At 35.7% G+C, this 21,391-nt stretch overlaps 1 protein-coding gene across 19 annotated transcripts in view; it reads left to right on the top strand.

Annotated features, from left to right (window-relative positions):
• CLASP2 (cytoplasmic linker associated protein 2) overlaps window positions 1–21,391 on the top strand; it is a 142,469-nt gene that overhangs the window by 71,817 nt on the left and 49,261 nt on the right. For 10 of the 19 annotated variants that reach the window (XM_063304104.1, XM_063304108.1, XM_063304107.1 and 7 more), the window contains 9 exons: window positions 2,356–2,426; window positions 4,017–4,076; window positions 7,251–7,328; window positions 7,591–7,758; window positions 8,527–8,582; window positions 8,741–8,911; window positions 12,142–12,165; window positions 17,910–17,927; window positions 20,037–20,138. In XM_063304104.1, the coding sequence (XP_063160174.1) occupies window positions 2,356–2,426; window positions 4,017–4,076; window positions 7,251–7,328; window positions 7,591–7,758; window positions 8,527–8,582; window positions 8,741–8,911; window positions 12,142–12,165; window positions 17,910–17,927; window positions 20,037–20,138 (748 nt within the window). Of the gene's footprint in view, window positions 1–2,355; window positions 2,427–4,016; window positions 4,077–7,250; window positions 7,329–7,590; window positions 7,759–8,526; window positions 8,583–8,740; window positions 8,912–12,141; window positions 12,166–17,909; window positions 17,928–20,036; window positions 20,139–20,266; window positions 20,294–21,391 lie in introns of all 19 variants that reach the window. The other 9 variants (XM_063304106.1, XM_063304112.1, XM_063304122.1 and 6 more) reach the window with 3 other exon arrangements.

Genomic DNA, 21,391 nt, shown 5'->3' on the forward strand with positions numbered 1-21,391 from the left:
TGAACCTTGTTCTGCCATCTTACCACACTCTACAGAGGGATTCCAGGGTCCTGCCATTGCACCCTGCCCAGCCTGGTTGCCAAGTTGGAGCTGAGAGATTGAAGCCTGAGTGAAACTTGAACTTAGTTGCATTCTTGTAAATAGTTCAGAATGTGTAAATAAAATAGATTTCTTCTTACCCTGGTTGATCCTTACTCTGAACAGAACACTACCAAAGTCAGTGGGGAAGCCAGGAGGAAGTTGCAAGTCCTAGGCCTGCAGGCAGGTAAGTGGCTCTTGCTGGGTGAGGGAGGGAGTGCAGGGGAGGGTTAGGGAGGGTGCATGAGAGGCACAGCGCAGGGAGGGTGCAAGGGGGTGTGCGAGAGGTGCCAGTCAGGGAGGGAGTGTGAGAGGTATGAGAGGTTCTGATCAGGGAGGGTGTGCAAGAAGCGTGGCATGGGTTGGGGAGGGTGTGTGAGGGGCTTGGATTGGGGAGAGTTGTGCAAGAGGTGCAGATCGGGGAGGGTGCTGCTGGGTGCGCAAGTGACTGGCATGGTGCAAGCCCAGAGGGGCTAGGGAAGGGTGTGCAGGTGAGAATTACCCCAGTGACTTGCAGCCTTCTCTGCCTGCTTCCCCATTGACCTTCTGGGGAAGCCAGCAGGGAAGGTTGCAGATGGCAATCATGTGATCATGCGGTGCTTGGCAAACGGTCATGAGTGAATAGGTTGACAAGCACCCAGATTGTGATCACATGACTGTGGGCATGCTGGGAGGGCTGGAACTCTGACGACCAGTCGTAACCACCATTCATTCAACGCTGCTGTAACTTGGAACGATCGCTAACTGAATGGTTGTAGGTAGAAAACTACCTGTAGTTTACATTAAGTGTGATGTACACATGGAATGCATGGAGTCCCAATCCCCTGTAATTCAGTATCTGCTGATAAGGTTTGAATTGTCTGTTTCTACTTAGAGAAACATTCATCCAGAGGAAATAAACAGCAGTAAATTTTGAGAAGGCATAGGAAGTACTATTTCACAGAAACTTTAAATGTGGAATTCATTGTCACCAGCTATGATAGGAGTCTCAGACTGGGGTGCCATTTAAAATGTACTGGCCTTCTCTTTCATGAGTGGTTTCTTTCTGAGAGGCTATTGACTGTAAAAGCTGAACAGCAGTATGCTATCATAAAATAGGCGGTAGGCATCCATACAACATGATAGGAAGGTTATGGCCTTCATATCCTATATCTAGATTTTGGGGGGAGCTTTGGCTGAACAGTGTTAGAAACATGATGATAAGCTAGATAAATCCCCTGGCATGATCTAGTGGTATACTGTAATTGGAACAAAAATGTAGATTGATTAAACTTAAAGATACCATTTGTATAGCCTTCAGCACTTGTTGAATCGATTAATCAGCTGGCAGAGATAGCCGTGATAAAATGTCTAGAAATGTATTGATCTGCACTTGATCGTTTATGTTGTGTGGTGTATTTTATTTACTTATTTTAAGAGTTCTGTGCAGGATGCTAAGAAGCATTTGGGTAAAATACTGTGTGTGATGTGGCCCTCCAGATGCATCTGGCATCATCTTGAATAGCGTAATGTGGTTAGAAAGGGGTTAGAATATTTTCAGCTTTATTAATAGCATAGTTGTACCAATCAGTAAAGTTTGTATATCTGTATTTACCACATATATTTTACTTGATAGAAATTGATATTTATTATAAGAGGAAAAAATATTGCCTAAATACTGGTTAAATTTATGCTGGTTCTGAAAACCCTTTGTTTCTACTGCCAGAATGGGGCTTCAGTTGTTACAAATGTTACTTTTGAAAAACATTTGCTAATTACATCAATCAATAAAACATAAAAAAGGGGGGTTTTAAAGTTCTGCAATATTTCAGTCAGAATGCCCTCTTTTTATGTTCATTGAATGTGTTGGAAATGTAATAGAATACAAATTTTATATGGAAATGCGTAAGTTAAGTACCACTACCTGGTTTATTAAAAATGTGTTGTTATTTTTTACTTAGAGTAAAAATTGGACTTAACCCCCCTTTGAAGTCCCTCTTTGAGAGAAGATTGATATACTTTTGAAGATGTAAATTTAAACCACTGGTTTTATTCTCTGAATTTGAAGAGTTTGAAATGTATCTACCAAAACCTTAAGATCTGTAAAAAACACATTCCAAATAGATTGCAAATGAAGTAAGGCAAATCATACCAAGAGCCCTTATTATGTTGTGTTTTAATACATTATTTGTTTGTGAGCCACTCAGAGATGGGTGTGCAGAGATTCATTTGTTAAAATTCATGAATTCTCTTGAATCCATCCTGCTAGATTTCAGGGGATTTTTTTTCTCTTTTCAGCATACACACGTGCCGAGACTCATACCTTTAATAACCAGCAACTGTACCTCAAAATCTGTGGCAGTAAGAAGGTAAGAATCTTGAATTTTGAACTTTGAATGTTGCATTGATCAGTATTAGAAAAAAATAAGAACTTTATCTGTAACAACAATTTCCATTTCTGCAGCAGTGTTATGTTATGAAATCTATCAGTCCCAAAACTGCAGTGTGACAAGCACTTACCTGGAGATAACTCGCAGAAGAATAGCAGGATATGCATATAAGAAAACACGGATAAGATTGCCCTGTAAATCTTAAATGCTAAAAATTAATGGTAACCATATTGATAATTGATAGTTGATAATTGATATTGTTAATTCTAGCAGAAACCTGATGACTTTGAATGTTGTTTGTATATACAGTTTGTTTCAAAATGTTGCACTTTTAGGGAAGAATTATTGATTTTATACTCTATAATCTTCCATAAAGAGCATTTTAAGGTATGTTAATCAGGCATACATTTCAAAATAAAATAAAGAGAAATCAGTATTGAGAATTACTTTTGCCATAAAATATAGCTATATCTAGGAGAAGTATTTTCCTGAATTCTGATATTTCCAATGACATCATTTATAATTAAATTGTAATTAAATTAAGTTTTTACAAGTAACCTCTAGTGTCAAAGCTAAATACATTCCTGATATTATCTGAGTATATGTCTTGATTAAAACATCAAAGTATGCTAAAAAAAGAGAGCTGAGTGAAAGCATCAGGATAATGTTTAATAGATTAAACTATTGCTTCTCAAGTTACATGAACACTTATTCATTTATTTATCTGTCCTATTTTTCTACCGCCCATCTCATATTACGACGACTCTGGGCGGTTTACAGACAATTAAAAATAAAATATATTGCTAAAACAAAGCAGTATAAATATATATATATATATATATATATATAAGTATAAGTATAATATAAAAGTGCAAATTATAAAATACAAAATTCAAGATGGTGAATAATGATCTTATCGTTGGCCCCCTCAAGGTGCCAACCACCCCCATGATTGGCTATCCCCACTCCCATCCCAAGCAAGGTGGTACAACCAGGTCTTAACCCCCTTCCGGAAGGCCGGGAGAGTGGGGGTCTGCCTTACCTCCAGGGGTAACTTATTCCAAAAGGCAGGTGCCATGGCAGAGAAGGCCTTCCTCCTGGACCCTGCCAATTGGCAGTCCCTCATGAACAGGGTCTGTAACATGCCTTCTCTCCTTGACTGGGTGGGACGGTCGATGGACGGGTCAATGTAATGATGTAATATAACACTTAAGTAGTTATATTAATGTTCAAGTTGGAATGAATATTTAATGATCCCTGAACAAAGTTGGTACTAATATTTGTCAATATCAGCCATGATGTTGAAGTTGAGAAGATGCTTAATAGTCATTGCTCTACATAGGAGCAATGAAAAAAATAAAGTAAGAATTCTTGGTTTGTCTCCAGTAGTCATTATGCTGAACAGTAATTTTATTTTTTGTGTTCCTAATAAAGATATTACAAGTTTTTATGATGAAATGTAGAGCTGTATGGACCATGCAGGTCTACTTCAAAGGGGTCTTGACATGTTAGAATCTTTATCTTCTGTAACTAATTCAAATAAATTTAGAATTGACTTGTTTTTTCCAGGCGCTCTTTTGAATTTCTAGACCTATTGTTGCAGGAGTGGCAAACCCATTCTTTGGAAAGGTATGATTTGTGCCTCTTTTTCAGTTCAGGATAATGGTTCCTTACTTATGAAATATGTTTCTGCTGTATTTTTGAAATACAGAAATATTTTGTGTGTTTCATAACAATTATGAACACTTTCTAAAAACGTAACGTGATCTGGAGATGAAAGGCAGTGCGTGTGTGTGTGTGAGAGAGAGTGAGAGAGACGTATGTTCATGTTAATGCACACATTCATGAAGTACTTGAAACAGTTTAATGAAAGAATGTTTGTAAAAGCAATCTAAGTGCACTGTTTTAAAAAAAAAATCAATTGCATTACATTGTGATGATAAACATTCTTGCAGTCTGTATGAAGTCCCTTCAGAACCACATATGTGATCTGATGGAAAACATTCTGTAACAGAGGAACCAATACATCCTAACTCTGGTTAGCTCACATGAGAGACTGGAGGTATGGTTTGTTATCTTCTTTTCCTCCATCTTTTTCCTATTTTTTCTTCCATTGATAGCGAAAGGATAGGGAAAATAAGTATACCAGCTCCTCTCTATGTAGTTTGTGAATCTAATAATTAAACAAGTTGGGGAAATGAACTGCTTTGGATCAGATATTGCCCCAAATATGTCTATTTTCCATTGTATTGCTAGCAGGAATACAGCCAGCATTCTGTATTTTACTGGAGTGCATCTGAGCACATGTGATCCCACAGCAGACTAGCAGTTTTCCATATACTTTAAACTCCTCTGATAGTCTTTCCAGCTTTTAGATGAATTTAGTTGTCATCTTTATGAGGTGCATTGAGGTAATATAATGTTTTTGTACCAGTTAGTTCAGTTTTTCATACTTCCTGCAAAAAATAGTTCACATAATTTATTATTATTATTATTATTATTATTATTATTTCAGATTTCTTATAGCTGCCTAACTCCAACGGACTCTAATTTCTAAGCATCTTCTTAATAAACTATGAAATCGCATTCTGAATAAAAACTTCATGATGATCATCTCAGTCTAGTATAGTGCTAAAATTGCTTTTTGCCACCAAAACATTAGAGCTGTAAGCGAATTCCTCTCTTCTAAAGATAAACATCACATTTATAGAAATTCAAATTTTATCTTGGTATGGGAGTAATTAAGTGCAGTTCTCATTTTTATCAGTGATAAGACAGAGAATTGTAACTAGTTTTTTAATATTTCCTAGAATAGAATTTATGCACACCCATACATACATACCATTCCTTTCCTGCCTGACTCAAGATCTCATTAATTCTTCTCAAATCTTCATTCTTTTCTGGTTTTGACTTTGTTTTTCTCCTCTTTTCTAAGATAGTTGTTTAATGCTCCTTTTTAAAAAAAAAAAAATTATTTACATAAACAATACAACAAAGAAAAACATCAAAAATAATATTGCCTATGTGTATATAACTGTCAGGGCCAGCCTCGCTCTGAATAAGACACGGACTCACTTAATGGGGATTAAGGATTTCCGGTTTATTGAAACGGTGCTGACAGAGAGAAAAACGGGAATGGAGGCGTGGTGGCACGGTACCCTGTTTATACCCTCTTGCCTCCATTGTCCCCGCTCCTCTGACCAGACGGGCGATTTAGGTGTTGATGTGATTTGTGATAGGTGTCTGGGCATTTTCTCGGCCGTCTTTGTCCTCTGGTTGCAGGTGCGTCCTCCGGGGCACAAGGCTTGAGTTCTCCTGTGTCATTGATGCTTATCTGGATTACCTAGTGATATCCTTCTATTAAGCTGTAGATCAGTTCATGGGTGTGGATGCTTGGGTGATTATCTGAGCATTGATTTGATTGTGATCCTTCCTCTCTTTCCTGATGATCATGATCCACGTTGTGAGGCTCTTGTGTGCCTTGCAACGGGGTCATGACAATAACCCATATACTGTACCAGAGACATTATCTTAGTCCTTAGAGACATTTAGAATGAGATTTTGAATGACTGACTGACTGACTGACTGACTGACTGAATCACCAAGCAAACAGTAGCTCATCTCCAAGGAATCACAGTAGTGCAATCCTTTCTTATAAAATGTACTTATTGTCCTTTTCTTGGCCAAATGCTGAGACTGAGGGCCATCCTAAAATACATGAAAATTCATAATTTCCATGAAATACGGAATTAACATGAATTTGTTTCCATGAATTCCATGAAGTTGTTTCATGGTCTTATGTTCACTCTGAAGAATTACTGTGGTTTCTTTCCAGGATGTCATTGCCAAAACTTCACTCTGTACAGTCTAGTTACATCATAAATGAGGCAGTTAATCAAATGAATGAACTGCTTACTGCATAATATAAATAGTTGAGGAATCTTGTCAGTTCAGGTGACCAGGAACAGCGGTTGTTTGACATCCAATGCAAGCAAGTTAGCACCAAATTCCTACTCACAGGTAATTCATTGGAATTGCATCCTAATGAAAAGTACTGCATCAAAGGTGCATAACCATCAGACCAACAGGAAGATTTGCTTTTTGTATTGGGGCCTCAAATCAGTATTTTTTTCATAACAGCATTTCACAACAGAGGGCCATTTGTCAGTGCTGTAGCAGAATTGCTGTCTTGCTAGAACTTCAATCCATAATCCTCTTTGTCTCCTGAGTAAACCAAGAACTTCCAAATTTCTTTTCCAGATTTCCTGCAAAAATCAGAACAGAGACATCTTGGCCCCCAGGACTTCATTATATCTCCCCCCAGGCCTTTCCCAATAAAGGTGTTGCCCAAAAGCAGGGAGGTGCTGTACCCTTTTGCATGAGGTCCAAGACATTTCTTCCAAATTATTTTCAAAGCATCCATAAACCATGTTCAAAATGTCATATGAACACACCTACACAAGCACACACCCCAACACAAAATGAAACATCAGTATTTAGAGTTTAAGTGACTTCTGCTCTGCAGAGATTTAGTGACTTGGGTTGCCCAGATTCCAATAAAGTCTATGAGTTGAATTTAACTCCTAATACATGGACATACCCATTCAGTTTTCTTGGCAACAGTATTAGTCCAAGTACTAATTAGGGCCAATTAGCTTCTGGGCCTAGATAAGGCTGGCCAGGTGCTACAGTCTGCTGAGAACTTTTCTGCATCATTATCTTTTTTTTTTTCAAGAAACAGCAACCGCTTTGATGAAGTAAGATAAATTAGTTGTAATATTTCTTTCTGATTTTCTCTTACAGGCATGCAGCTGTTCTGGTTGAAACTATCAAGAAGGGCATTCATGATGCTGATGCTGAGGCAAGAGTGGAGGCAAGAAAGTAAGATTAATTCAAAGATTGGCTTAACTAATTTTGAAAGTATTGGTGCTTTTTAGTAGAAGAGAATAGCTTATATTTTAATGGTTATGATTCTTTTCCATTCTAGGCATGCTTGGACATGCAGCTTTGTGATGTTGAGACTTTTCTCATTTATTTTTTTAATGTTAGAGACATTTACTTTTTCACTAGTGTTGGTATATTATCGTTTCTGTTTCCAGAAATGTTTTACTTCTTCTAATAAATTTTATGTGGTTTCTTTCAGGACTTATCTAGGCCTAAGAAATCATTTTCCTGGTGAGGCAGAAGTTCTGTATAATAGTCTTGAACCATCCTATCAAAGAAGTCTCCAGACTTACCTAAAGAATTCTGGTAGCATTGCATCACTTCCACAATCAGACAGGTCATCCTCCAGCTCACAAGAAAGTCTCAAGTAAGTGTCAGTTTAGAAGAAAATACTGTTGTCCACATGATCTGTATACAATCTGCTTCAGATTAGGGCCCTTTTCTTGAACTTATTTCCACCTACCAAATCAGAAACTACACACACACACACACACACACACACACACACTCTGTATAAAAATTTATTCACTGCCCATCTCACTCACAGAGTGACTCTGGGCAGTTACATAAAATTATCAGTCTTGCAAGGGAGTCTAGACAAGAAGTACACCCAGAAGTACTAGCTCTAATTTTATTGTAAGGTTACATTAACAGAATCTTGCAAGTCTGAAAGTACATCTCTCCCCCTTTGCCCTTACAATCCAAGAAACTAGGGAGGGTCCCTTCTGAGACATTTGCCACACTCCCATTTGTTCTGCAGGCTCAGCTGCCTCTTATCTGACCGTTGTCTGGTCTGCAGCTCTTCCTCCTGTCTCCCAAGGTCGTTCCCACATACCATTACAGATGGTATAAATCAGATGCACCTTTAATGTAACATATCATCACTGCCTTATTTAGATGGGATCTATATTTGAATGTGCATTCAATACTAGAGAGTCATGTAAAAGTCTAGCTGGTTTTCTGAAATAGAGAGACAGAATTGAGCTACTCAGGAAAGTGTTCAAAGACTTTTACAACTCCTCTGTCATATCCATAGCAGAATGATATTAGCAAATAATGTTTCCTGACATATTTACCTCTTAGAGCTTTTATACAAATTTAATTACTAAAACTATTGCTTTTGCTTTTGTTTCAGTCGTCCCTTCTCTTCAAAATGGTCCACCTCCAGTTCTGCAAGTATGGCTGGCAGAGGTAATTTGCTGTATATCCCCAAAAGGCTACCCAGTGTACTAGACTAGATGGAATCTGGAAATTTTAGAAGCAACTTATCAAGACAAATATTTTGAGGGATTTTTAAAGTGTCAGCATGAGGTCGGAATCTTAATATGCAGTTTCCTGTTTTCTCTCAGCATCAAGTGGCAGCAAGGCTGCTCCAAGCCCAGGAACACTGCAGAGGTCTCGCAGTGACATTGATGTTAATGCTGCCGCTGGGGCAAAGGCACGTCACGCTATTGGTCAGCCAGCAGGAGCTGGTCGCTTAGCAACAGTTGGTCTACCTCCGGGATCATATGCTTCACTAGGTAGGGAACATGTTCAATATACAACAAACCACTTATCAGAATTCTTCTTGAATATTGAAATGCTGTTTTCCTTTCATTTACAGTTATGTCAGTGAGATATCTAATTTTGCGAATAAAGATTTACCTAGCAATGAATACATTTACTAATTCATAGTAAATAAGAAGATACCAACACTGCTTTTTCCAAATTACTTAGTGTTTTGTTGTTAAGCTGAAAACAGTTTTGGAGCTAAAAAGAACTTTCTAATGCAGAGAACCCTTTCTTCTTAAAAATCAATACATGTTTAACCTGGCTAGGATTTATTTCTGAATAAATAGGCATAGCATTGTACTATTAACTTTTGTTTCCTTTAGCAGAGAGTAGAACTGTAAAATATCTCAGTTGCAATTAGTTATCTTAAATCTGAAGAAATTATTGCAGAAATCCTTCATTTTAATGGATAGCTCCTGAGAAAATATGTATGACTATTTAATATTTATTTTGAGTATGATCTGTTATTTTAATACTTAATTAATGGGTAAGTTCTCCTCAGCCTGTTGCATCACTTTTCACTATCTGCTCAATTTGTGTAATTATGCATTCACTATTTTGGGTCATTCCTAATTATTTGAAGTAGTTTTAATAGTACGTTGGGTGATCAAACTTGCGACAGGGATAAGCTAACTTATATTTGTCGTATGCTCGGTCTCTAAGATGCTGAGAAGCCAGTCTTGGCATATAAATTTATTGAAGGATTCACCAATGCTAAAAACAAATGTAGAAGGAAGTAAACAAAACAGTATGACTAACTTGATTAATAAAGAGGTTCCTTTTTATACTTCTGCTTACTAGATTAGGGAAATGCATTACTCTCTTTTCTTGTGTTGAAAATTATTATATTCTATTTTTTTCTAATTCTTGTATTAGTAACATTGTGGAATTCTTGCACAATGAAAATTATAAACATATTCTTTGCAAGAAAAGGGGTATAAAAGTCATACCAATCCCCTGTTTATATTAAGGTGAAGGCAGTACAAAATTTGATAGATATGAAGCAATGTGTTCAGCTTTCTGGAAGAGAATTTACAATGGCTCACTGTGGGGATTGATGACATTATTTTAAATACTTTTAAATGAGATCAGTGGAATGTATGAGTCTTAATCTGGAATTGTAATTATTACAGCAGTAATCAGTGTATACATCTGGGTTACAACGCCCAGATGCTCAGATCTAGATTGGTATAGTCATTTGAAAGAAAAGGTGCATATCACCTTTATCTATAAGAAGGCCAGAATTTCCCCCCATATACCTGTGAATTAGGGTAAGGGAATCCTCTTACATTGGCTAATAACAAAGTAACAGGAAGAGATGATAATTATTACAGGCATAATTTTTGAAGAACTAATTTCAATTCAGTTGTGTTCCCCTCTTCAGTATTAAGGCAAAAGCTGCTGAGAGAGAGAGAGAGAGAACTCCTTCCACCCAGGCCATCTCTATCTTGACTTTTTTTAAACGTCTTTTTTGTTGTTTCTGCTGGAAAGACACAATGGAATGGGTGTTTTGATATGAGTGTGTGGGGAGTAGTGAATGGTGGCTATATATAGATGGGAATCAATTTTATAAATATTACTTTATAGGCAATTGGTATGAGCATGTGTGTTTGCCTCCTCACCCTGCCCATTTTTTGAGAGGGGCAGAATGTGACACAGGAGACATTTATTTGTACATCCATGTATATGTCATCTCCTTGAAAAAACATTTACTGGGCTGGGAAAGAGATTGCTAGGATTGGTTTCAGGTGGAATTAGTAAGCCTAAGTGGACAATGTTGGAAAGCTAGGTGTTGCATGTAAGTTTTGTCTGTCTTTGTTTTTTTATTTATTGTCTATTTTTCTTTTGTGGAGGGGTTGTTTTTACCATCATCTTCCTTTTGTGTAAACATAGTATATTATTCCACAAATGAAAGAGAACAACATATAACCTAAGTAGATTTATTTTATGTAGGATCTCTTTTTCTCCTGTCCTTTAGCATTAAAATTCCAGTTTAATGTATTTTATTGCCTCAAACGTTATATCCACTGGTTATTTCGTTTGTATTAAAAAAGGTTGTTGTAATCAAAATAATAGCCAAACTTTGGCTGTTTATTGAAGCAGTCATGTTTACTACTTTTTTTTTTAATTCCATGGGGTTCCTATTCTAGTATCTTTATTGGGATGAGATTTTCTTTCTTCTTTAGGACTGTGATCTCAAATAATTGTTCATTTGAGTAGAGTCCAAACATAAACATATTTTAGTTCCGTTGAAATCTGTGGAATGAATTTATTCATGAGTAACTTAAGTCCCACTGATTTCAGGTGAGATAAAGCATGCCTAACCAGGTTTAGATCCAATCTATAAATCAGGTGAACAACTTTATTTCCCTTGGAGGTTGGACTTGGGGGGGGGGGTGTCCTAGCACTCAGTGTCACATAAACCCTGTCCAGTGATGTGCTTACTTTGAACAGAACCTTTTCTGGAATTTGGGAGGTGATTAAAATGTAATTGTATGTTTATCTCTTAGATGTTTAACATACTTTTTTTGTATTATTTTGATGGGAGAAATACAAAAAATTGGGCTGCTGAAAATTGGCAGATTTGTTGCCAATATTGGCAATGCAGTCTAGGGGTGTTCTGGAGGCTGCAAAAATGGAGCTGCCTATCCTTCAATAAGTCATGTGTGCTGATTTTTGAGTCATACTCAGCTACTGCTGTTTATTAGAAAGTAAAATTAAATTTAAAAATTTTCTGACTGAATAAGGGGGGAAACCGTAGATAGAGTATTTTGAAAAATAAATACATTTTAAGAAAAATGTGATGTTTAACTGGAGTCTACTTTCAGTTCCACATTCATATTCCTCATGATCTATATGCAGTTCTATGTGCATCCTGCAAAAATAGAATACCTCTGACTTTTTTTTAACAGAAACTGTTCAAACATCTATGTGGTATTATGATTACAGAAATATTAATAAAACTCTTCATTTTAACAAAATTGGTACTGATAGAATATTATGTCCCATTAATAATTTTGGCATTGTTTGCTTGCTAAACTTAGTACATGCATGAATTCAGTATTTGAGTGTAAACTACTCATATTAATATATGAGTATTACATTAATTGCCTCAATGAAGGTTTTATGATGCCCATGTCAATACTGTTTGTCTAACACTTTAAGTTTTCCTGTTTCTTTGCTTGCTCTTCCAAAAAAGAGGATACTTCTGATAAGACGGATGGTAAGACCCTGTTTTGTATGTCAGTTTCTAAAACAACTGATTTTGTGACTACTGTTCACATAACAAATTTAGTGTGGATAACACACTCATCTGATTTCTAACTAGTGTGATATTTTCTCATTAAAGTATTGATATATATGTGGGTATGTGACTATGCACTTCTAATACAGTGTTGCTTTAGACAAGATCTATTAATACGATTTATACAGTACTGCCCATTTTTGCAGAAACTACTATTAATTCTTGAGCAACTAATAGTCAGATGAAGGACATACTTTCATTTTCCTTAGTAGCAGCAAAGTAGTTCAATTTAAATTGCAATATTTTGCCTTCTCTAATTGCTAACCATCTTACCTTGCATTTGTGAATAGCAACATCTGTTTATACATGTTTACAGGGTTTTCTTACAGTTGTTTCGCTGTCTTCCTTCTCTTCCCTGCACTCCAAAGGCCTTATTTTGCTATATTCTATGCTGCCCAACAGAATCAAGCTATGCTTTTGAAAAGCATCAGTGGACACAAGTTCTTTCAAATAAAGTTACCCCTAATTCTAACAGGATATTTTATTTTTAGATTGGTTTGGTTTGTTGTATTTTTCATTTATTTTTTAAGGTTTCCTGGACCAGAAATGGAAGTATTCCTATTATTTTTAAGCAGACTTTTTGGCCATTATGTTTGATTTTATAAAGTGTAAGCCTATATAAGTGTATCACACAATGTTCACTTTTGAAAAAACTGCCACTTTTTAAAACCTGTTATTCATATTACTATTTTGAACAAATTTTGGATCAGCATTTTAATAATACATGTAGCAATTTATAAATTAATGCAGAAATTAAACATCAACGGAAAAATATATGTGGCGGTCCAATTTTAGTTTACAGTGTTATTTATCAAACAAATTCCTTTTTATGTGGTTTTGGATACACACCATTTTTCTCTATATTCTTCACTTGTTGTTTTTTTTCTTCACCCTTCTCAAAGAGGCTCTTCACTTGTCAATTATTTGAAACTATTCCCACTGATATTAAATCTCTCTCTCTCTCTAACTTAATTATAAACTTGAAACCAAAAGTAAATTTTGTGTATAGGAGAACCTAGAATATTTTTAGTGTATCACACTGCCACTTCATTATATAAAATATAATTCTTTCACAGTGTAAGTGCTAGATGATTTTCAGAACTTTCATTTACAAAAACAAAACAGATTTGAGGACTTAGTTTTAATACCCTATTTAAGGATCAAGCAATAATGTCAAACTCTAACTACTATGGACAGCCATATGTATTAAACAAAGAAATAAATGATAGCTCTATTCACCTACTATAAACTATATTACTTCATTCTGTAACAGTCAAATCCTGATAATTTAAAAGCCATTTCAGTCCTCACCTCAAATGATTCAAATTATTTAAAGTCTATAAATAAGAAAAAAGGTTATTACCAAGTTTGAACAACAGCACATAATATAATAACCTTTAATTTTGTGTGTTAGTGTACAACACACTTAATTTATTTTTAATAACCTTCAGTTTATAGAGTTCATACTTCTTGTGGCCTGTTAACAAATGTAATTTTCAATGTGTTAACTCTTGTAGGGGAAAAAACCAAGATCTTGTAACATTTTAAATGTTCACATTATTCTAAAATATGTTTCTGCGGACTATATTTCATTAGATGCAAGGAATGGAATCCTGAGACTACTGTTTATGTGTGTGGGTATCTATCTATCTATCTATCTATCTATCTATCTATCTATCTATCTATCTATCTATCTGCACTATAATGACATTAATATTCTATAAATAGTTCATTAATTAATATCAGTGTATTGTCATTAACATACAATACCAAAGCAGGGCAGAAAGGTTTGCTCATGAAGATTTCTCTGTGGGAGGGGATGATGCCCCAACCTTTTAAGGACTCTGTGGTCAGCCCTCTTCTTAAGAGGCGATCGCTAGATTCCACCCTGTTGGATAACTTCCATCCTGTCTCCAATCTTCCCTTTTGGGGAAGGTTGTTGAGAAGCTGGTTGCGCTGCAGTTACAGAGGTTCCTGGATGAAACAGATTATCTGGACCCTTTTGAATCAGGGTTCAGGCTTGGCTATGGGATGGAAACTGCATTAGTCACGCTTTTTGATCTCTGGCAGGAGTGGAATGGGGTAGTATGTCCATCCTCTCTCTGCTTGACCTTTCAGCGGCCTTCAATACTATCAGCCTTGGTATTCTTCTGGAACAGCTTTGGGGTTGGGAGTGGAGGGTATTGTGTTGTCCTGGTTCACTTCCTTCTTCTGTGGCCATTCCCAGTAGGTGTTGATAGGGAGTGAGAGGTCCAGCTCTCAGCCCCTGCTTTGGGGGGTTGCGCAGGGTTCAGAACTTACTCCGTTTCTGTGTAACTTCTACCTGAAGCTGCTGGGTGAGATCATTTGTCGCCATGGGAATTGAAACTGAATCCTGGTAAGACAGAATTGCTCTGTGCTTGGGTTCATGTAGAATTGCCATCTTTGGTCTTGGATGGGGTTGCACTACCCCAGATGGACCCGGTGCATAATTTGGGGATTCGCAACTCCTGTTCGAGGAGCAGGTGGCAGTCGTAGCCAGGAGGGCCTTTGCGCAACTATGGGTTGTGTGCCAGTTATGCCCTTTCCTGGACCAACAGGCCCTGCTCACAGTCACCCATACCCTAGTCACCTCCTGTCTTGACTACTGTAATGCGCTCTACATGGGGCTGCCCTTGAAAAGTATCCAGAAGCTTCAGCTGGTTCAAAATGTGGCAGCCCATATGGTTTTGTGAAAGTCCAGATTTGCACATGTATTACCTCTCTTGCGGGAGCTGCATTGGTTGTCGATTTGTTTCTAGGTCCAATTCAAGGTGCTGGTTATCACCTTTAAAGCCCTACGTGGCATGGGGCCGTGTTATTTGAAGGGCTGCCTTTTCCCAGTTACATCTGGGAATCTGGTGGGAATCTGACCCACCAGATCAGGGAGGTGCGGTATGTTATGGGTCCCCCACCATTAATGAGGTCCATCTAGTGGGACCAAGAAGAAGAAGAGCCTTCTCTGTGGTGGCTCCACTCCTGTGAAACATCATCCCCGCAGAGATAGATTGGCAGCCATCTTAATACTCTTCCAGAAGGCCCTGAAGACATGGTTTTGCCAGTGGGCCTGGGGATCCTAGGTTGATGCCAAGCCCATCAAGTGGTTTGTTTGAACATATTGTTGCTGCTAGGGGGGTGGGGGAATAGTGGGTTTTGTAAGTGAGTTGGGCAGCCATATAAATCTCTTTAATAAATAAATAATTTCAGGTTACACAGCATGAGGTAAAGTATCAGAATAAAAAGCTTAAAGAAGGTACTACAAAATATAGTTCTTAAAATACAATGTGGTTCTCATGTAAACTGAATGAAGCTGAGGCAATGTAGTGGAAAAATACCAGAAAGCATGAGAAAATTGCCATTGTGGGACTGTATAAAAATGTATGGAAACTATAGTTCTTTGCAGTATCACATAGAACAAATACATCCTGCCTCGAGTCTTCTGGAATTCAAACCTAGCATGACCAGCTAGACTTTGAAGTGGAAAGGCATACATGGGTGTGTGAATGTCTGCATATTTTAATTCAGAAAGTGAGCTAAATTAAAGATTGAAAAGGTTTATAGTAAAATGGGCTGGACCACCCCTATATAAGCAAGATTCTGGGATAGAGCAAATAAATACTTGTCTAGTAAGATTAAGTAGCTTACAGTAGTTTCCTCTAATTGGCAAAATAAGGATGGTACAATGGATAGCATTATAGCTTAAAAGAAATGAAGCAGATGTTTGAAGAATCCTGTGTGGTATATACTGTAAACACCTTGTGAAGGAGAAACTTAGGTTTGTAAGCTGCTCAAGAGGTCTGGGAGTTTCTGCAGGCTGGAAAGCTGTCAAGGGTGCATTGTGTGGATACTTCTTAAGGCATTATAGAGTATGTATGGTTGGCCTGAGTCAATTTTGTGAAAGATGAAGGATTTGCAAGATGAATTAATTGGAGTGAGAGAGGAAACTAGACTGGGGCACTACATCCTTATTACTGCCCAACCTTATGGTGATCAGAAGATAAAAAAGTTATGGTCTACTACATTGTAGCTGATGAAAATTATACAGAAAAAAATAATCTAAAAGGGGGAGGAAACTAATATGAGAATATTAGTTCTGGGTGGACTATTATGCGTAGATCTGGATGACATCCATCTACTGTAGGTGAACAAAATAGTCCCTGATGTTTACTCAGAGGAATGAACCAATTATGAGGAAATTTCTGGCGAAGGGGCTGGGGAAAAATTCCCATTGGTTCAGAATTAAACTAAAGGTTCTCTTTACAGTATTCAGTCTCATAAACATTTTTGCATCATTGGTGTGAGTTGAGATTGCGAGCGGTGAAGTTAAGGAAAAATGAAATGCAAGACATGCAGGTAGTATCTATCACCAGTGGGAATTCATAAAATAGATGTGACACAGATATTCTTGGACTGATTACAAGGGAGGGAGCCTTATCTTGTGGAAATCCATCTATATTACATAAAAACATGGCAAAATATAAACAAATACCATCTTTATACCAAATGTGAACAGCAGTATATCACTGAAGACTCCTAGAAAGCAAAGGGGCTACTTTAATGAGTCACAGATAAGTGCTGCATCTGCAGACTGCACATTCCAGGTACCTCTTCCAAATCAAATTCAAAGCACTGCATAGCCCCACAATTACACAGGTTATGAAGAGACATTATACCATTTCATCAGTAATTTGTATAAAAAATAAATAATTGTGTACCAATATAGAAATAGAACTACACTGGTATACAACAAAACAGATAAAAGCATCAATTCTCACCTACAGTTCCCAGCTAAAACTGCTTAAACATATTAGCAGCCATCATGCAATTATGTCCACTAGCTTGAGCATATGCATGTGCATATCCTACGGCTGGTAAAATTTTTGGAATCTAAATGGAGAGGAGAATACGCTGGCTCTGAGCAGCTTACAAAGTTAAAAACGCACCAAAAAATAAAGTAAATACAGTTCATAAAAAAATTTTCCAGAATAAATGTGTTAGCTTTTAAGGAACTGCTGGGTATTATATCATAACTGCTGTATTCCAGATTCATTTATTCATTCTTGTGTTATGTGGAGAAAGTGTCTGTCCAGTAGTGAGATCCAGCCATTTTATCTGTTGTTATTAAATTGCACTATTTCCAAGATTGAACTATCAGTTATTTGATTTTGATAAGAGTGTATTCACTGGGTTCGTTAGGATATCATAGACACCATTTTTTTCCCTTATCTTTGTAGTTACTTTTATTGAGAATGGATACCACACAATTTATCTGGAAAGAATGGTCCAATTTTTTATGTCCAAGGCTTCCATTTCTTCCCAATAATATAGACCTAGTTTTGAAGAAAGATTTTGATTTTGTCATGTGAATATAGCTAATGGTACCCTTGAATTTTTAAGCATTATCCCTGATCTGTGGCACAGGTCTAGCATAAAGTAGTTTTCATCATAACAGATAAATAACTATAGTACCAAAAGTATTATGTTACAGGAAAGTTGATAGGATCTAAGGAATTATTTCAAGTGTGGAGTAGTACTATTCCTAAATATTTTGATATGCATTTTGGAAGCCAAACAGTTATTGTTTATGAAATACAAAAAGAGCTTTTATTTGGAATATCATTGTTTTAATATTTTTTCTCATTTAGGAACAGCTTCTGAAGATGGTAAGACAATAAAAGAGCAAATGCATTTATCTTAATATTTCCATCATCATAAGTTATATCGTGTGCACAGCCTATAATTCATTACGTGATCTTCAGGGTTATTTATTTGTTTGCTTAGCTAATAATGCTTCGTTGCTGCAGTATTTATGTCTTTTTTTTCTTTCAAGTGCAGATTGGCATAAAAATGTATCAATATGCATTATATTTTGAATATGTAAACTTTTTCATTTGCTTTGCTATTGAAATTTTTTAGTGGAAATTTTAACATGCCAGACATTCTCATGCTTTTGGAAACAAGTGCTGCTATTTACTCAGTCTTTGACATTTATTCTGGCATCAGAGTTTTCTAACTAGATGTCAGCATTCAATGTCTCAGGTTTATGTCAAGTATTGTCAAATGACAAAATATTTTTAAAGCACTAACATGAGAAAAACAAAATGATGACCAACAGTTTTGATACTTTCTAATTTGGGATACCCAGTTTTGGATTACAGTTTAATGAAATGCAGACTAATATTCTTTATAAATAAAATGATTTTGCTGGTTAGTACTTATTGACTGAAAAAAAAATTAAAATTTCACAAAATCCAAATCAATTATTTAATTTTATTTAAAATTATATTTTATCTGAATTTACTTAAAATGGTTTACATAATTCTTTCATATGTTAATCTCACAACAAGCCTGTTACATAATTTAGGATAATTTTTTTTCTAATTGTCTCTGTCACCTAATGAGCTTTGAACCCAGGTCCATGATCACCGTCAAATTATGCCCTTATTCATTTATATGTATTCCTATTTTAAGATGCTACAATTGTGGCAGATTATCAGTAGAAAAGTGGTGCTTTTTCTAAGGTTGGCTCTAACTTCTTTAGAGAGAGGACAAGTTGCTTTCATATCTGCTTTTCTTTAAAAAAAGTTATATAGTGGCATACTTTTTGAAATTATGACAATAATTGAATGTTTATCTATTACATGGTCATTTGACAATACTGAATCATTCAATTGACTGTTTTACCAAGTTCATTCTGAACAATAATTAAAAGACTTACAGAATGGATTTATTTTTATTGAAGTAATAAAATAATGATTGTTTTGATTATTTAACATCTTTAAATGGTGGCACTCTGTATTCCTTCTGTTTACAGGTCAAACTCTGTGCATTTATACACATTACAGTGAATGACAGGAATACTGTCATTGCATGGATGTGATTGTGTTGGTTATAGACCAAATAGATTGGGTATAAGAAACTTAGTTTGATAACATCATCAAGAATTGAATAAATACTGGCTCTCGTCTCAAAGACTGAAGATTTTCTTCTGTGCCTGAGTGAATAGTCTATTTTTGTAGGAGGCCTAAATGGTTTGGTAGCTGTTTAACTAGACTATGTGTTGAAAATCTGTGATCTACTCGCTTTTCTTGATTCTTTTTTTATTTTGATATACAACCAAACTTAACTCTATGAAGTCTTAAACACTTGAGCAATTCAGTTTTTGGAACTGAAAAAGAAAATGTTGACTCTTTAGACTACTTTTAATCTATCCTACTATTCTTAATTAAAATGGAATCTTCTGAATAAATCAGAATGTTTTTAATTTTTTTTTATAGAATAGAATATATCTCTGTATGTGTGGTGTGTGTATATACACACATATACAGTACATACACAAACATACATACGTCTCCAACTTGAGTATGAGAGACAGTATACAATTCAGTTTTGGTATGGTACATATTTATCAGTGATGTATACACCATTTTAAAATAGAAATATCCCATACCTATATATAAGTAATGTCGCACATATTTGCATTGAAAATATTATGACAGATTATTACATTAGATGTTCAGATCCTTAAGAGATATTGGCTGTATTCTTTCAGTGGAAAATGCAGTATGATATTAAAGCAAGAAAAAAGAAGAAAATTGCTATTTCAGTTACCCATTAAGTTATTGCAACTAAAGTTTGCTAAGGGTAAGAGCTGAGAAGTAATGAAGCTGATTCATTACTTCAACTATACTGTGGCACTGTTTCTCTCCCGGTTCACTGCATTACTTCTGCACATAAGAATTTAATTTCTTTCTTTTTTCTTTATTTTATAGGACGCGTGCGAACCAAGCTTTCAACACCCTCTATTGGAATGGGAAACGCAAAGACAGATTCCAGAGGCCGGAGTCGAACAAAAGTTGTATCTCAGTCTCAACGTATGTATTGCTTGTTTCTCTTACAACTTTTAAGAGCCATATATCTAGTGTACATTAATTGACCAAAGGATATGGTCGAAATATTTTTTAAGAAACACTACATACTGAGTTGTTGTTCTGTGCCATAGGTTCATCATCGCCAGACAAAAATGAAGGTATTTTTTTTTTCAGTGTTTCAGTGTTTCGGGTCAGTAGTCTGCATGCTTTTGGAGTCTTTTATACTTTGTGTGGTGTTATTTTGAACAAGATATGAATAGAAAAAGAAAAGTTGCTGTTTAAAAAAGCTAGAACCCAAGGAAATTAATCCTCTGAGTGTAGAGTTTTTTCAAATGGACCTCTCTGCACTGGGAAATCCTGCAGTCATTTGAGGTTGAAACAGAAAATAAGAGAACAAAAAGATAGTAGGTATGATAATATTTCAATGCTTGAAAACATTTTAATTAATTACAATTCAAATGTTACAATTCAATAATTTAAGTTCCATGTTGTTATATAGAATTGAGAGCATTATGCCAAAATTAATAAAGCATTAGAACCTTAAGAATAAAAAAAAAGTTTGTTCTATTGTTAGGCAGTAATTTACCTCAAAAAGAATACAATTTTTTTTCCATTTTTTTCTTAATTTAGAAAGTTATTTTACTATTTTCATAACATTTGATTACATTTAATATGACCATTTACTTTTCATTTTTAATTGATTATCAAATATTCTGCAAAAATGCTGATAGTCTATTAATTTTTCAGGGTACAGAAAGTGTTCAGTAAGATGTTAGCTTACATTTTCTTTTGGTTGTAAAACATTTTCCTTTCCTTATTTACTTTTGGCATTTGGGGCTAAACCTTGAGAAGAAAGCCACATTGCTGTCAACTCTAAAGAGAATGAGCTCTATATTAATTTTTCCAGACTCTCTGAAAATATCTCCTTATAGCTTTTGATGGATGTACTGTATATCTGAAGGAAATAGAGGCACTGTTGAAAAAGAATGTTCCTTTATAAAATACAGACTGAATATCTTCAATCTGTATTCATAGAATATTGCATACTAATGGAAAATACATTTACATGCCCAAATATCCCTTAAAAGACACATGAAAATTATCATTTTTAATGTCTAACTTACCACTTCTGCCTGGGTTACAGGGTTTACTATATCATGGACAATGTTGAATATTCTAAAAGATAAGCAGTGGATGCAGTAAAACTGTAGCAATAATTGTCGCAAAAATGTATCCTATACAGATAAGGGCATAAT

The sequence above is a fragment of the Candoia aspera genome, chromosome 4 (assembly GCF_035149785.1).
Source record: "Candoia aspera isolate rCanAsp1 chromosome 4, rCanAsp1.hap2, whole genome shotgun sequence".
Classification (NCBI taxonomy): domain Eukaryota; kingdom Metazoa; phylum Chordata; class Lepidosauria; order Squamata; family Boidae; genus Candoia; species Candoia aspera.